The sequence below is a fragment of the Sminthopsis crassicaudata genome, chromosome 2, assembly GCF_048593235.1.
Source record: "Sminthopsis crassicaudata isolate SCR6 chromosome 2, ASM4859323v1, whole genome shotgun sequence".
NCBI classification, from domain to species: domain Eukaryota; kingdom Metazoa; phylum Chordata; class Mammalia; order Dasyuromorphia; family Dasyuridae; genus Sminthopsis; species Sminthopsis crassicaudata.
This window is the reverse complement of record NC_133618.1, coordinates 656,430,688-656,449,174: the sequence shown is the minus strand read 5'-3', so window position 1 is coordinate 656,449,174 and position 18,487 is coordinate 656,430,688. Positions and strand designations below refer to the sequence as shown.

The 18,487-nt window shown below is 37.3% G+C and overlaps 1 protein-coding gene across 4 annotated transcripts in view; it reads right to left on the bottom strand.

The window, feature by feature from the left end:
* PPP3CB (protein phosphatase 3 catalytic subunit beta) overlaps positions 1-17,671 on the bottom strand; it is a 47,042-nt gene extending 29,371 nt beyond the window's left edge. For all 4 annotated transcript variants that reach the window (XM_074296845.1, XM_074296847.1, XM_074296846.1 and 1 more), the window contains exons 1-8: positions 17,532-17,671; positions 7,752-7,952; positions 6,080-6,204; positions 4,179-4,290; positions 3,110-3,255; positions 2,659-2,798; positions 2,478-2,555; positions 2,277-2,371 (exon numbers count right to left, since the gene is read on the bottom strand). In XM_074296845.1, the coding sequence (XP_074152946.1) occupies positions 2,277-2,371; positions 2,478-2,555; positions 2,659-2,798; positions 3,110-3,255; positions 4,179-4,290; positions 6,080-6,204; positions 7,752-7,952; positions 17,532-17,601 (967 nt within the window). In that variant the 5' untranslated portion in view covers positions 17,602-17,671. The remainder of the gene's footprint in view (positions 1-2,276; positions 2,372-2,477; positions 2,556-2,658; positions 2,799-3,109; positions 3,256-4,178; positions 4,291-6,079; positions 6,205-7,751; positions 7,953-17,531) is intronic.
* Positions 17,672-18,487: the final 816 nt, after the last annotated feature.

Below are 18,487 nucleotides of genomic sequence, written 5' to 3'. Positions count from 1 at the left end.
AACCTGTGTGTCCCACCCTTGCTGTCCTTGTTCATCCTCTATAAAATAAGAGTACCTGTAATGTGCCTACCTCACATGGTTCTTGTGAAGACCAAATAAGTCATGTGAAAGAGCTTTAGAAACTGTAAGGCATTATGGAAATGTAAAATGGCATGATTATTATTGATTACATAGCTTTATTCACTGAACACCTTAGAGCTTTTCATGGAAATATTGAAATGTGCAAAAGGCTTAATATATGTGGTATGCAGTCAAAAATAACGCTACACATTCTATCATATGAAAAAAACGCAAAAATTTAGCCTCGAGAATTCTAAACTAATCTCTACTTTTTAGCCTTAGTTTTAAAAAATATAACATTTACAAATTGGAAAATATGTAAGATGAAGCAAAATGTCTTAAATATATTCAAACTACACCGGAACATACAACACCAACATGATTCCTACATGTAGTAAAAACAAATAGAAATGTGATTTTGACAAACAATGATCTGGGTTTCTTTTGCAAGGGCTGAAAAAGTCATTTAATCTATTCAAGGTTTAAGATCTGACAGGTGAAAACAAGTAAAGCTGCAAATCTCTGTGCTGAGCACCAAACACCAGCTCCTGTAATACTGTCTGAGAGAATCACATTTGCGGACATCTATCACTGGCACAGGATAAATCTAGCATTCGGCCCAGTTTTTGAGAATGGAATCAGAATCTGGATTTGTTTTTCCTTTAAATGAGTCCTATATTCCTGATGTATTATTATAAAATAGCTTAAGAATTTGTATCAAAACATAAATGTACAATTTTTACAAGCAATCAGTGGCACTACCTTCTAGATATTAGCATCTCTGGTAGCAACTTTAAAATAGAGTAGCTAGTGAAAGGTTCCTGGAAGTATGTCTTATCAAATTTATTATAGAAGGCCCTCACATTGAGCTTCATGCATGATCTCATATATATTATCACATTCTTTTACTAGACAAATTTTTAAGAAAGCCTACACAGACTGAACTTACAGAGAAAAAAAAAAAAAAGCTATATTTGGCACTGACCTCACTGTCTCTTCTAACATCCATATACCCTCCCCCTTCCCATCTTCCACCTGATACACCCACTCCACTATGACACTAGACTCAGTGGCACCACAATCTATTAAATTCCAGACATATATATATAAAGAGAGAGAGAGAGAGAGAGAGAGAGAGAGAGAGAGAGAGAGAGAGAGAGAGAGAGAGAGAGAGAATGAATAGAAGCTGGCCTCTTAATGTCCTTATTCTGAAAATGTGAGCTACATGTGCATACTGGACCTCATTTTCAGTGTCCTTGGCACACACAGAACTATATTAAGATACTCTGTCAATCTACCATTGGGTTCACATGATCAACTTTCCACAAAACCTAAGTACTGCAGATGGGCAAATATTCGAGAGTGAGAGCAACCAACCATGACAGTTGAATCAGACAAAAGAATAGTGAAGAAGTAAAAGTGGAGGAAACACAGTAGAAAGGGGGGGAGGGAGGAAGGGACAGAGTGTTAGCAAAAAAAAAAAAAAAAAAAAAAAAAAAAAAAAAAAAAAAAAAAAAAAAAAAAAAAGGGTTAGTTGCTAGTAAGAGATCAGTGAATTTAAAATGTGATAGGGGGCAGCAGGTGGTGTAGTGAATAGAGCACCAGTCCTAAAGTCAGGAGGACCTGACTCAAACACTTAACACTTCCTGGCTATGTGACTCTGGGTAAGTCACTTAACCCCAATTGCCTCAGGAAAAAAAAAAAAAAAAAAAAGAGTGATAAAACATCACTATGCCAAAGGGTTTTAGAGTGGGAATTCTAGAAATAAGGCTCAGAAGAAGGAAAAAAGGCCTACATCAGACAACATTAAACTATATGAATGGTAGCTAAATAATGAGCTGATGTGAGTTATTAAACAGACAGAAACGAAAAATTCAAGCAGCAGCAGTTTACAATAAAATTCTATGAACCAAAATGTAAGACATGATTCAAAAGGGAATTCCAGAAAATCCAGATCTGGCTTGTGCTCAATGTATTTAATTCAGAGGGTCTAAAGTGTTTTGGGGTGATTAGTTCTGTAATTGATTTTACATAGGATTCACATTTTTCATTCTTCACTCCTGCTTTAGTCCCCCTTTATATCCTGTAGCTCAGTTTGAAATTTCAGTAATAGATGATTATGATTTCAGACAATACCTTTTCTCTATTAAAAAAAAAAAAATTAAGCCATTTAAAATTCTATGTTGTTAACAATTTTTTTATCAATAACATCTTACCTTTATTATTGTAGACATCTAAGTAATTAGGTGCCGAAAAAATTGTTATTAATGAAGGGAACCCTGTAGTTTGACTTTTTCTGTACATTCTATAGCTGCAAAACAAATAGCTTAATATGCATCGTAAAGCATCAATCATAGTTACTAAGTTTGATTTTGTATTTAAGGTGTTAATTTGGTTAAGGGAAGCACAATTCTTACCCTGCATCTTGAGCTTCATGAGCTCTAATAATCGATAACAAATTATTGTTTTGCAAAAATTCACACACTGCTGGATAGCTGTGAAAAGAAAAGAACTGTAAGTAAAGCAACACTTTGCTTTTTGAAGAGTATGGCATTTTATCATCTAAAATGTGATGTATTCCTGGGTTTTTCCCCTTACTTATAAAAATAAGAGCATCCTCGAACTGTATTGTGACTAAAATGTTCCTGTGATTTTTCATTTCCAAAGTCTTCTGAAGGATCAGACCATAGCAAGTCACACATTGGTCCAAAGGCAGGAGGTTCTTTAAATCTATCTAACTGTGGAAGAAAGAAAAAAAGAAAGAAAGAAACAAGAAAAGAAAAAGAAAGAACTCATCAAATGGTGAGGAGAGGATGGTCATGGGCAAGTTTTACCCACCCTGAACGCGATGTATAGTGTCCACTATTGGAACACTGTTAAAGATATTAACAGATACATTTTTACCATAACAAACCTAGATCGCGAAAATAAGTTTGTTTTATTATTATTGTTGTTGTTGTTTTTTTTTTTTAAAGAAAACAAGAAATTATAACTAAGAAAGCCTGCTCCCCCCAAGTCAACCTTAGAACTAAGGAATATTTATACTTACTCTCCTAATGTCATCCAGTGTGTGTATTTCTGGTGAAAGTCCACCATGAACACAAAGAAACTGTTGATTTAAAAGTGCAGCAAGAGGCAGGCTATCAAAAGCTTCCATGCAAGCTTCATAGACTCTTTCTGAATACTTAATTTTACCTTCAGAGGAAAAATAAGAAAAAATAGAATTAAATTACTACTAATCATTTTAAAGGCTGGCTATGCAAAATTAGAAATAAAATTAAGACAAATTTCTTTGCCTAAATTAACCAACAAATATTAGCAAAATATTATAGACTTTATTCAGATATTATCTTTACATTACAATGCCAAGAGAAGGCAAAACCTGCAAATGGCTCAACATTTTACCTTTTTTTCAAACCAATCAAGGTGTTTAAAGTCATAAATGAAGTCAAAATAATTTCAGTACTTTTCATTTTTATTTTTCAGTATATTTCCTATTCTAGGAATTTTCAAAATTCCCAATCAGAAAATGTAATATGGGCTGAAAATACAAAGAATAAACGGTCTCCTGACCTCAGGGATCTTAACATTACCATGAAGAAAAGAAACAGTAAGTATCCAGATAAAAAGGTCCAGAACTGAGGAAAAAATTGTCCTTCCTCAGAGAGGGATCGTATTGTATTACTATTGGAAGTGTGGGAAGAAATAGGAAAAATTTTACAGATTGGCAGGAATTGCAATAGATTTAAAACAGGCTGACACTCTATAGGATCGGCAATGTGTTCACACTTGCAGAGATAAACAATACAAGTATGAGGGAAGAATGTAAGGATGCTAACCACAAATTTGCTTGAGTTTATTCTTTTGGGTTGCATTTTGTTTTTTCTTTTTTCTCAAAAACAGTTTTAACAAATTATTCCTAAGCACATGAAATTTTCTTTTAAATTTAATATAGAAATCTTGAATTAACCCTCCTTAAATCCTTTAGAACCCTTTAGAATCTTCAAGTTGAACACCTTGGGCACATCAATTCTGCAAAGTAAAAAGTCTGCATAACTATTATTATCCAAATAATTTAGAGAGGAGAAATGAGATACAAATCTCCTGCCAGTACTCACATTCCTGCTTAAAGGTGAAATATTCAGTAAGGTGTCTGCATTCATGATTGCCTCTCAAAAGAAATAATGTGCTTGGATAGAGAATCTTCAGGACCCATAAATACAAGACACACTGTAAAATAAAATATTTTCATTTAGGATTTTTGTATAATATTCACTAAAGAAGTAATGTCAAAAGAATGTTAAGATGCCCCATTGTTTTACTCTTATCCATTATCCAATGATTATTAGATCTTGAAATGATTATGGTTGATCCATTGGTCAAATAAATATGCCCACTGTCTCCTCTTTCTGAATGAATGTTAAGCTAATACATGGAAAGAATGATGTCCTGTATATATTCTTTACCCAGAATATTGCTTTGAAAGAGGTGGCCATTTATTATTTAATTAAATTAATTGGGGGAGGGGGGAAGATTATTTAAGAATAAAAAACTTGACTGTATACAGGAAAAATATTTTTCTATGGCCTACCATGTAATTATGCCATTCGATTTATACAAGTAGATTTTATTAAACATAACTGGCTGAAAAAAAAGCAATGTTTCTTCACTTATTAAATGAGAAAAGGCAAAGGGTTTACTTCATTTTAGGAAAACAAGCAATTTATAAAAATCACATGCAGGGAAACAAACAATAAACCTCATTTTAAGAACCTGAATTATCTCTAAATGTGTAAAGATGCCCACACATTTTGTTTACATAAGAAAAAATAAGTAACTTTAAAGGAGCAGATAATTCCATAAGGCCATCTATGCAGTGCAGAATATTTGTTTCAGTTACTTGCTATCTAACTTTTGTAACAGCATATAGGAAAGGGCCAACTTTGAAACCCTGTAATGAAAAGTATACACAAGCATACGTAGAAACATCCAATTACCTCACCAAGCTTCTTAAAGTTGGCAAATATATTCCACCACTTTCTTTCTGTGTGGGGTAGATAAAGATGGAGAGATATCTCCTAAAGTTTTTGTGGAGATGAACTATTTTCTATTTTTCTGAAGCACTAAGATCAGTTAGTGGTAAAAGGGAAAGGAAGTGATAAAATCCCAGATAAAAAAGGATGAATTCCACTGCTGCCAGCTACATTTTGGGAAACCTAGCATTCTTTAGAGTAAGGCAGCATTAGTGACACCTGAATTGAAAATCTATCAGATAAAATTCTGAAAGTTATTTTAGCAGGTCAAAACTTGGTATCCATGGAATTTCTTCCTGGATTTGTGCTTGCTACACTTTTAAAAACAAAACAAATAAACATAATACAAAATCAGCTTCATCAAAGAAATCTTAACTGCCACAGGGAATGGTCAAAGTTCAAAAAATAAATGTATTGTCCAAGGAGATCCATATTTTCAATGTGGTATAGTGGAAAATCAAATCTGTGTTAAAATTCTGGTCCCGACACTAATAAATAATTTAACTTTTCTGAGTCTCCAATTCCACATACTACTTACCTCATAAATTACTGTGAACAAAATGTTTTTAAATGCTTAAGTGCTATGTAAATGTGCCTAATTATTTAAATAAAGGAAATAAAATATTTTTTACTTGAATCAATCCACTGAATAGCCACAGGGACAATCTTCTATTTCTGATTAATAGTTCACAGGATATCAGGAAACCAAAATCAGAAAGATGAATGGCATTAGCTTCTCAAAGACAACAGAATACTCACAATTTCCATCAGAAAAACAGAAACTAAGACTATGAGCAGAGAAGCAAATTTTCATGTCATCTAAGTTTAAACTGGTAGCTTCAACAAATCTAAGTTCATGATGAGGAGTGGTACCAAAAAAATCAATTTGTAAATACATTGGAAGAATTTTTTTTTCCCCAAGGAGCTATGTGTTGAGTCTGGGCCAACGACTTAGGTAAAATGAATATTTACATCTGGTTATATACCTCTATGCTAAAATAACCTCTATCCACATAATCGCCAAGGAAGAGATATCTTGTATTAGCAGGAGATCCTCCCACTTCGAACAGCTTCATGAGATCAAAAAACTGGCCATGGATATCACCACACACTGAAATGAGATGACAATCACAGACAACAAATTAAGAAGAAGGAAAAAAAATAAGTATTAATTTTCCCTGTATAGTACACAGTAGATTCTGGAACTTGAACAAGATAAGAGAAGCCTCACAAGGAATTCAGGATGGGTCTATGGAAATTATAGGGGTAGCCAATGTCATCTGTTCACAGAATCAACATATGGAAACCAGGTAACAGAAAACAGAGGTATTCCATGAGGCTTGTAAGGAGTTACAAAACTGCCCACCTCAATGTATCATGTATTTCCTGGGAAATTCCTCTTAAGGAAAAAAAAGAAATCCTATTTTTGAGATAAAAACAAAATAGTGAAATTACAATTATCTTCTAGTGGAGGGAGTAACAGCAAGAGCAATGGACTTCATTTCTGATACCAGCTTGGGGACTTACTGCCAGGTGACTCCTGGGCCACCTCATAATCAACTATCAATCAGCTCCAGGGAACCTCTCAAATCAGACTGCTCTCCACTCACACAATCTCATCCCTTCCCAACTAGAACACTGCAACTGCTTTTTCCCTGGCCTTCCCTCTTCAGTCTGTCCCCATTTCCATCCAGTCCATCCTTTCTACAAAGAGATTTTCCTCTTGTGCCCATCTGACTTTGGTGCTCCTCATGTCATCACTCCAGGGGCTTCCTACTTCTTCTAGGACAAAAATAACTTCTTCACGGATTCCACCTCCAGTCTGGGTGCTGCCTGCTTGTTTCACCTCATATCACTCAGTCCCTTTCTGCCATTAAAAGAGATAGCTCAAGTCTCCTAACTGCTAGAGCCCTTTCTCCCCAGTTTTCTTTTGTTTAACTTCGTTGTACATATTGCACAGCATACAGAGTAGTGGGTCTATAGCCAGAAAGACTGAATTCAAAATCAGCCTCAGACCTTGACCCTAGTGTGTGACACTGAGAAAAATCACTCAACCTTTGCTTGCCTTATTAGGGGATAATAGTCGCACTGATCTTGCAAGGATTAAATGAGGTGTCATCTATAAAGAGTTTAGCATATTGCCTGGCACTATAAATTGCTATGTAAATATTGGTTCATTTGGAATTCCTTTCCCTTTATTCATTTTATTTATGCTATGTATATTTATATATGATTTTCTGCCTCCTCTATAAAAAATGTATACTCATTGGAAATAGGAAATTTTATTCTTTGTACTTATATTTCTAGCACAATGTCTGGCACACAGTAGATGCTTAATATATGCTGGCTCTCTAATAGTAAATGGCAGACAAGATTAGAAACCATGACCTCTAACTCCAGATCTAATTATATCGCATTCCCTGAAAACTGCATAAATAAATATTGCCTATGTCTGCCCCTTCCCAAAGTTTGATAAGGCATAAAAATACAGGAAACTATAACATCTACTTTACTTTAAATATGCCAGTTTTCAAGAAAAGAAAATTACTTTCAATGTCAATGTAAAACAAAATGTTACTTAAAATGAAAACCTCTCTAAATTCAATTAATCAAAATATTTGTCTTATAATGAAATAAGGATGAAAACAGAAGCATTACCTGTAATTGGAGCTTCTACTTCTATCATAGTTTTCTCTCTCCGAAGGATGGCAGCGCCCTCATTAATAATTCTAAGTGCAATTTCTTCATCAACCCGACCTTCTTTTACCAAGTGATTCTTTAAAACATCAACCCTTGGTATCCCATCCAGATCAAACACTTCTTCAGATGTTAAGCGGTGTGTTGGGGGGAAAGGGACAGCTGTAATTTTTAAAAAGAGTGAAAAAACAGCATCACTACAGATGACATTGCTATTAAACCCTCCATTATTCTCTCAGTTACTGCTATGACAGTGAAGTGGTCCTTCTTGCCAAGGCAAACCCTTCTAATTGTTCCCTTGATCTCATCCTCTCTCCTCTCCTCTAGGAACTTCCCCAAATATTCCCTTTGAATTCTTTTCCTGATAACCAGATACATATCTAGGTCTTTTTCAGCCTTTGAAAACAAACAAACCAAAAAAGATCTCTTCAATTGATTCAATTCAATGGACTCTTATAAGGGCTGCCCTAGAGAAAGCAGACAAAGACAGTTCTTTGTCGCTGTAATCTCAGTGGCAAGTGCACTGCCTGACACACAAAAAGGTTATTAATAAGTGTTTGCTTGATTTCCCAAGTTCGCTGCCTCTGCTTTCTCAATTACCACTAACCTTTCAATTGCAGGTGATATGGCTTCTGATTCTACTTGAACCAAAACAGCTCTTCTAATTTCTGTGCAGCTTTTGGACCATTCCTCCTTCCTGGACACTTACTTTTTCCTCTGCTTTTATTACACTCTTCTCTCCTGATACTCCTTTTACATATCTTCAGTCATTTTCACTACATTACCATCATTGTAACCACATCTCCTAACAGTGAAGGTACCTCTAAGGTTTGGGGAACCCACTTCTCTCTATGTGCAAATTCATAAACTCCCAGAAGTTGCAGATAACTTACCATTAGTTCTAACCTTTCTCTTGAATATCAGTATCAAATATCAATATAAAATCACCAACTAACTACATACTAAGCATTCAAAAAAAAAAAAAAAAAAGAACATTAGGCAAATAATCTTAGTATTATTTTGGAAATACTTCTGACTTTCCAGAAAATCTCTGGTGTGGTTCTGGACTTTCTTCCTCCCCGTACCTCTTAAAATCCCTAGCTTCCTTCATGGTTCAAACCTCTTACAGTAAGTTCTTCCAGTATCACCCAGTTATAACTTTCCTCTTTTCAAATTATCTTGTATTTAGTAGAATGTCAGTTCTATGAAGGCAAGAACTGTTTCTTTCACCCATGTACATAATGATATATACATAAGCATGCAAATATTTTAAACGTTCAATTAATTAATTACATAGGCCCCTTTGTCCTTATAATAAATGGATCCTAATTTACTATGCTTAAGTTTTTTGGTTTACTTTTTTACAATTTTTTATTTCCTCTCTCACTTGAACTTGTCCACATCCTCAGAGAAACCAAATAATCAAACTTTTCAGAATATTTAAAGCAAAAAAAGCAAACAATCTTTGAATGAAAAACTAGAGAATTCTAAAAGCAAAGTGAAATGAATTGTGATATCTACTTTTGCTGCTTAAAAGCTCTTTTTTTTTTTTTTGAACTTATGAAAGGGACTTTGCTACATTTAGTATTATTGAGGCTGTTTAAAAAAAATCCTATAATACAAAAATGGTTTTCAAAATTAACTTCCGATGAGTATTGTATTCAAAAGAGAATCACCTCAAAATAGATGGGACCAAATAGGAATAGATTATATTACAAAGATGGATAAGTGGATAGATTGGGGGAAGAGGGTAGAAGCAAAAAATGGGAAGATATGACCAGATGCTGAAAAATTTAAAAAACTACATTATCTTACTTGAAAAAATATGTAGAACACAATCCTTTCAAGAATACAAGATGAAATTTGACAAAGAGATGTTAACCACCTCTAAAATAATATGAAGTCACCAATCTTTCTTGCTTTTCCTTATGAGATTGATCAAGACAGAAACCTTGAAGGTACTTATTTTCTTTTCACTGCAAACACATTTATTCCCATTATTGCTGACAGAAACTGGAACAAGGCCCAAGGAAATACATTTTGTTCTCTCTATATGTGATTTAGCTTTACTTTAACAAAATAAAAATTGTTGCAAATCATTTTTCCCAGCTAGAAATTAAGCAACATACCTAGATCTGAATTTTGCAAATGCTTTAATACTATACAAGTTTAAATCAAATGATTTTTAATTAAACCAAAATTGCTTTTTGGTAGAAATATTAACAAAACTAAAAAGTCAAACACCTCCAAAATACAAGTCTCTCAAACTGAAATGGGATTCGATATTCTCATCAAGCTATGAGAATAGTTCTGGTTTGATTTAGGAAACTACATTTATAAACCGGATCAGCTCATGAATATTCAATAACAATCGGAACACAAGATCTGTTCAAAATACAACTTTTAACAGCACACTCAGGACTTTACCAAGAAAGCCACAGGTATTTCTCATTATCTTTTATTCTTTCCTTTCATCCCATATCTAGCCAAAGTCCTAGATCTTTTGCAATGGCTCTGCATTAATTTCTTCCTTTCCATCTACAACCTTAGTTCAAGCTCTTCTCAACACCAATTCCATTATAATGTAATTGGTCTCCTTGATCTTCCCATTTCTGTCCTTTCTAATACATCCAGCAAATTATCTACCTAATTAATCTTCCTAACCCACTAATTCTGTATCTCCCACTCAAAAAATGTTCCACATGCCTCAAGCATAAAATCAAAACTCTTTAGTCTAACATTCAAAGGACATGTACAAACTAATGAACTCCACAATTACCTCCAAGAAATTATCACCTACCATTCTCAATTGTAAAACCTTGCTCCAAGCAAAATGCTGAACCATGATTCCTAGAACCTGAATTTGAACTTGAATCCACCTGTCTTTTCCCATACTATTCCTGCCTATTCTTTTTATCCATTTTCTATCCATCTTTCAAAGCCAGATCAAGTTCCAAATTCTCTACAAAATCTTTTGTTAAGCACTTAAAAACCCTGGGATGATTTCTATCTCCTCTCAATCCTTTTTTATTCTACTTATTTGGCAATCAATCTTATGCTGAGGAGATCTTTTGCACTTATTAATCATACTCCGAGGATTTATACCTTGCATCCTTAACTAGATATAAGCTTCTTGAGAACAGGAGCCATCTTATGATTTGTTATTCTCCTCTCTTAAGTTCCATCGCTTTCCTCTCCACATAGTAGGAGCTCAATTAAAATTGTTCATTGATTACCATTCCAAAGTTTATTACATAAGCCATACAAGGATATCTAATTAGTTTCAACTAGCTGAATATTTAATGAATTTGCATCTTAGCATACTAACAATTATTATGTAACTAATTCCTACATATGTCTTTATAATGAAATAAGGTCATTAAATTAACAACAAAATAAAATACAGATATCATTCTCATGAGATGCTTTGTTAAAGCTCTGGCCAAATCTGCTAAATCCAAACTAAATCAGATTTACACAAAGACAACCTTTAGGCTATATATTTCACCCTCCCATTTAATAGAAGAAAAAAACAAGGGTCCCAAATGGTAAAGATATTGTTTGCCCATAGCCACACAGTATCAATAGATGAAAAATCTAAAAATCTTCCTTCTCTACTTAACAGCTATGATTCCTCCTTGGCCTTTTCAACAGAGTCCTCTCCCTCTTTATTTCTCACATTTTCTAGTGCTTTACTTAGAGACACATGGTACTTAGGTCTTATTTTTAATTGAGTTAATATTTCAATGGGGATAGGAGAAAAAGAATCATAAGGTTTGTTTACTTGAGATTTTAAAAATCAGGTCAAAAATGAATTTCGAAATAAAAATTAACATTTAAAACTGATTCACAAAATGTACCTAAATGAAGCAGTGTAACTAAGTTTAGGATGTGAGCATAGGCACCTGTCAGCCCATATAAAAATAAACAATTTTAGTAAGGCTAAGATAAGAGCATGGAAGAAGCCTGGTAAGTGACTTCAACATTCTAAAAAACCCAGCCTGCCACAAAAGCCAAAAGTCCTTCCTAGGGAAATAAGTTTTAAAGCATCTGTAATGCCAAGCACTATGCAAAGCAATGGACACAGGCCCCTAAACCCACAGTCCCTGATCTAGAGAAGCATTATAAATAAGGAGACAACATAAACATTTACAAGCTACATAAAATTAATCTGAAAGAGACTACTAGGAAGATTAGGAAAGTGTCCTTTCTTACCTGCCTAAAATAGGATTTAAGTAAAGTCGTACAGGGAGCAAGGTGCTAAGAGGGGCCAGGTTATGATGAGTTTTAAATGCCATATAGAAAAGTTTTTGTTTGATCCTGGAGGAAACAGGAAAATAAGTGATGAGGGCTTAAAGTGATGAGAACTGCAGCTCTGAGTGGTGAAAGGGTATATATAGGAGACACTGTGAAGGAGAGGGGAAGATTTGGTTGGCAACACACTGGATATATGGAGTGAGAGTGCAGAGTCAAGGATGACATCAAGGCTAGGGGCTAGGAAGATGGTGGTGTTCTGCACAGGATAACAAAGTTCAAAAGGAGAGTAGATTTTGCAGGAAAGTTAAGATCTATTTTTGGACTAGGTAAGTTTGAGATACTTATGGAACATTCAACTCAAAATGTCTAGGAAGTAGTTAAGATATGTGACTACAGATCAGCAGAGAGGATAGGGCAAGACACATGGATAAAGAGAAAGACGGATGTCTACATGTAGAGGTCATGAGATTTGAGATAATAGCTGAAACCACTGAAGCTGATGAGATAATAGAGAGTAAAAAGACAAGGGACCCAAGGGCAGATATCACAGTCAGAGGGCATGAAACAATAAAAGAATCTGTAAAAAAGACTGGGGAGCAATAAGACTGATCGAAAGAGAACCCAGAGACAAATGTCACAAAAAACACAGAGCACAGAATAGCTAGAAGAATTAAAGTAAACATGTCCAATCTGCAAGCCAAGGAAGATTAGGAATGAGGAATTTAAACTTGGCCAATAAGAGACCAAAGTAACTTTAAAGAAGGCAATTTCAATTGAATGATGAGGTCAGAAATCAGACTGCAGAGAGTTTACAAGAGTGAAAAAGGAAACCCCAACTGTAAGTGGCTTTCTCAAAGAGTTTAGCCATGAAAGAGAGGAAAGATATGGACCAATACAGGATTGAAAATGTAGTTATATCTACTGGAAGGCAGAAGAAAGAGAGCCAGGAGATGGGGTGTGGCTGGAGACAAGAGTGAATGAGGGTGATAGTGGTGGAGTCAAGTGGAATAGTGAATCAATCAATGAAGAATAGGATGTCTTGTCTTGCTGTAGTGAAGGTCCAGTAAAAATTAAATTACATAAATTTATAGCAGGCCAAATCAGCATGGACTGATCAGAAAAAAATAAAAATTAGGCCATCTTCATGGCAAGTAGAATATGAAATGAAAAATGATGCTATGATGTCAATTTGCTATTCCAAAGATTGGGATAAAACAGATATGGAAGTTCCATCACCATTCACTTCTAATTCAGTCACTGAACACAAACTTAAAACAATTTTAAGTAATTGATATAGATGCCACAAAATCATTTATATTCATAACTTTATGAATTACTCTTACTTTCTTGTTTTGACTCCCATTTCATAGATGAGAAAATTAATATCATTAAAGGCTTGCATTATTTTATGGAGAGTAAAGACAGTGCCAAGACTCAAACCCAAAACTTCCTGATAACCTAAGAACCTCTAGTTGAGGGGAAAAACCTTACTTAATGACAAAATTAACTAAATAACTTCTAGAAAGAAACACATTTCATGAGCAGGATGATTTTAGAAAAACTTAGAAAGACTTACATGAACTGATGCTGACTAAGTGAACAGAACCAGGAGAACATTGCACAGAGTTAACAGCAACATTATGCAGAGATCAACTATGAATGACTTAGCTCTTCTCGGCAATATGATAATTCAAGACAATTTCAAAAAAACTTGATGGAAAATGCTATCTACATCCAGACAAAAAACTACAAAGTCTGAATTTAGATTGAAGCATACTATTTTCACTTTTTTTTTTCTTTCTCTTGGGCTTTCCCTTTTGTTCGGATTTTTCTTTCACAGCATGACATGAGTGTTCATATATAACATATCAGCTTGCTTGTTGTCTTGGGGAGAGGATGGGAGGAAGAAAAATTTGAAACTCAAAATCTGACAAAAATGAATGCTGAAGGATGATTTCAAAAAGGCCTGGAGAGATTTAAATTAACTGATGTTAAGTGAAGTGTGCTAAGTGAAATGAGAAGAACCAAAAGAACTTTGTACACAGCAACAAGATTATGTGATGATCAACTGTGATAGACATGGCTCTTTTCATCAATGAGGTGATTCAGGCTATTTCAAATGGACTTGTAATGGAGAGAGTCATTTGCATACAGAGAGAGCACTGTGGGGACTGAATTCGAATCATACCATCATAGTATTTTCGCCTTTTTTGTTGTTTTCTTGCTGGTTTTTCTCTTTTTAAAATATATTTAAAATTATTTGTACAAGTTTAACTTATATTGGATTACTTGCTGTCTAGAAGACGGGGTAGTTTGGAGAAAGGGAGAAAAATATGGAACACAAGATTTTACAAGTATATGTGTTGAAAAGTACATGCATATATTTTGAAAAATAAAAAGCTATTCCAAAAATAAATAAATGCTGAAAACTATCTTTACATGTAATTAGAAAAAATACTAGTAAGTACCCCAAAAAGCTACCTCTTTTTAAAGCAATAAATGTTTGGGTTTATTTATTTATTTTTGCCCATTTCATTGACCGACAATCATTAAATGGTTGTTGAATTAGAAAAGGGGGAAAAAAAACCCCCACATTTTAGTTCCATGAATCTAATGCATTCATACTTATGAGAGTGAACAGAACAACTACTAGATAATCAGGATAAAACCCAACATTTTCTTAGTGTTTTTTTGGAGAGATACAAGGGAATAAAAATAGATAAATATAATGTCTTCTGTTTGAAACATCCAATCAACAGTGGTATGGCAGATTGCAAAGCAGAAATGCACTCAGGTCCTTCTGCACACAGGTACATATACCCCTCACTATAAAGAACTGGTCTTATTTTATTTTTTCCAGGTTCTTTCCTGTTTCTTGAATAGAGGAAGAGGCAATTATTTAATAGAACTATTTGAGGAAGTATATAGTCTCACCCAATTGGTGCACATTAGTTTTCTATAGAAAGCTGAATTTGATCTTATCAAGTAGCTTAAGCTTTCCTTAATGGGATCAGTGAAGCACCTGCTTTAATTAGTCAGGGACAGAAAGGTCAGGGGGATAACCCACAATCAGCTGAATGAAATCACCACAAATTACATAGATGGCATCCTTTTCAGTTAAACTAGTTTCATAGTAGAATCCCAGGCTTATTTCTTGTCAAATATTTTTCTTGCACAACTAACATTAAGATACAAACTGTTATAACTTTCAAAACCTGTACAACCTTCAAATACAATTCTCCTGATTCTGAAAATTAACAATCAAGCAACAAGTATTAATTAGTGTGTCAAACACTAGGCACTAGGCGTATGAAACAATCATTTTTAAGCAGCTGACATTCTAAAATAGTAATCAACACAGTAGCTTTATTAGTGAGGCTATTTGGATTATCTTTTCCTTAATGATTTCTCAATTACAGAGTACTTTATCACAATGTACATATTCCATTCTCAAATGCCCATGACATTAGATGTAAAATCAGAATTTGTGAAAACAAAGAAAAAATCTTACAGGAATGTTGAAAAGACATGTGTACATTTTAAAATAGTATATATAAAATGTAGGATAAATCAGAAAAATAATGTGAAGAGGTTTTAGCTTCTTAGGTATTATTTTCTCCAGTTGTCAAAAACAGCTCCTATCTTAAATCTTAAAGAAATACGCCTACAAATGAAAAAAATAGGAATGTAAATGGAATTTTAAAGTTTTGCTGCTTCCTACCATCAAATATATCATGATGACTTAATAATTAAGGATATAATGAAAACCTAAAGATGAAAAAACGTAAAAGATTTTCTGAACCTATCTATAAGGCTGAAGTTCCCGGTGAACTGTGGTAAAGTTAGGAAGTTCAATAAGTACAACATAAAGAGTGTTAACTAGTACCACTCCTGCCTTAAGCCAGGCACCCTAGACGTCTGAGAGATACCATTAAAAAAAAAAAGACAGTTGTCACAGAAAGGGCTCTACATACCACAGTCACAGAAGAGACACAGATAAACAATTAAGATCCAGTGTTCATCAAACAATGAAATTCCTTGGAGAAGTAATATTTATTTGCTTTATTCTTAATCCAAATATCCTCTGCTCCATATCAACTGTACTTTTCATGCAATGTGAGGAGAGAGCACATTACTCTAATAAACCTCAATGAATCTGACTTCCATGATATAAGCAGAAAAAAATAAAGCATTACCATACAAAGGATGGGTGGGTTCACAAGCCCAAGGAAAGCACAAATCCAGGCTGCAGGAATGTAACTGCTCTAATCTAATATCCCTGCTAGAGTGCCTAGGGACTACAGTGAGCAGGCAGACAAAATTAAGCAGTAGCTCACAAAGCCTCACCTTGTAAAACCCTAGAGCTGGATGCTTCTTCCTAGGGGGATTGCAGAAGTGAACCCACACCACTAGCTGAGACTGAAAAGAGAGTAGTATCGGAGTTTAACCAGGCCTTAAAGGATTCTATCTGGGTCAGGGCCCGCTTTTCCTGCAGGTGAAAGCCTTAAGCACCCAGAAGACAGAGGAATTATCCTTTTCAGGACCTCGGGGTTACTAACTCCACAAAGGCCTCCAGGAGCTCCTTCTAATAACTTTTCTGCCCTTGGACTGAGGACCCCTAATCTCCAGGTGTGCTCAGGCTACACTGGATACAATGTTGCACGCTGACATTTTCCCCCCTCAGAGTTACACTTGAAAACAGGTACCGACATCCAAAATTTGGGGGTCCAAAAAAAAGGAAAAACTCCAACAAAAGGAAACACACACATATTCGTGCATACATATATATTTTAATTGAGACAATATTTAATGTGGGCAAAATCTGTTCACATCTGAAATCCCGGCCTGCTCTAACACTCAGCATTTTACAGAGGAGAAAATAGGGTACTGTTCTCCACCTTTCCAAGGAAAAAGAATCGGTGGCCAAGGCAATGCAGACAATTTTAGGGTGCCTGTGGTTTACCGGCATGGCTGCAGCACAAACCAAAGTGGGGAACGATCCCATTGCCCCCACCCCCACAGCATCTCTGAAGTTGACATTCCCACGGAGGTTCTCAAACCTACACCGTAAAAAATCGCCCCCGCGCCCGCCCCCGCCCCCACCTCGAAGGGCACCCGGGTAACTTTTCCGGCTCAGGGCCTCGGCTGACCGGGCCTTGGGGACTCCCTCCCGGCCCCTCCCCAGAGGACGCTGCCCTGACAGCCCCCTCAACTCCGGCTCCCATCTCTGCAGCCCCCCGCTAGGCCCGGCCGCGCGCCTCCAGTACCCCGTGACTCCCCTCGGCTCTCGCTGCCCCCCATGCTGGGCCGGGGCGGGAGGAGGGTCCTGCCGGACCGCGGCCTGCATAGGGGGCACGACGGCCGCGGGCCCCGCTCCCGCGCCAGGCAGTCCCCCGCCCTTCCGGACCCGCTCGCGCCCGGAGGCGGCCAGACACCTCCTTCCTCCTCCTTGGCCCCGCTCCCGAGGCTTCCTCAGCCTCTCACCTTTGACTACGCGGTCTGCCCCGGGCGGGGGCGGCGGCGGCGGCGTCCGCGCCGGCTCCGGGGCGGCCATGCTCGGCCGGGGCTCTGCTCAGCTGAGGGGCCGGGCGGGGTCGGGGGCGGGGGCGGCGGCTAGCAGGGCCGAGCGGCAGCGCCGCCGGGGAACATGGCGGAGCCTCTCTCCTCCCAGCGCGGCTGGGGCCGACCGGCGTGCACCGCGCGAGCGTGGGCGGGGGCTGGGCGCGTTCGAGGGACCGGCGCAAAATTACCGACCACCGGCAAAAAGGAAAAAAAATGAGGCCAGTCCCGAGGCGAGGGGTCGGGATAAAGTTCCTGCCAGACGCAAAGCCTCCCAAAGGCTGCAAAGCAGGGAAAGACCTCTGAGCGCGAAAGGGGGGCTCGGCTCACGCCGGGCCCGCTGCCCACGCTCCGGCCCCCTCGGGTGCAGTGCCCACTAATCCTGCCCGTAGCCGTCGGCCTGCGAGCCCCCTGAGAGCAGGACGTCTCTTAACTCTTCTGGTTCGGGGCGCTTTGTGAGCACAGTGGAGACCATTCAGGAGCAGTCACTTACTTGACCTCGAATGGTTCGAACCCAATGAAAATGTCTGTAAAAGAACTTCCATGGAGCTATGAAGGCCCGGCCCTAGTTAGAGCAGGCGCAGCGCCGTGGAGGGGCGCGGGGCCCTTCGTCCTCGCGCCGCCCTGGGAGGGCCGGACGAGGGTGGCCAGACGTACACGAGGCTGGCGAGCGCCCCGAGCTGCGTCCTGCTTAACCCTCAGTTCCGTTTTGTTTTGGTCTGTGACCCCGACCCTAGCAACAGCAAGGGGGTCATCAAGGGGGGGCCCGATGTAGGTTTTCTGAGGTGAATCTTGACCCCAGCAGTTGCCCTTTACCCACAGCCACTTCTAAAGGATTAAAAAAAAAAAAAAGGATGTTTAAAGAACACCCTTCTCCTGCC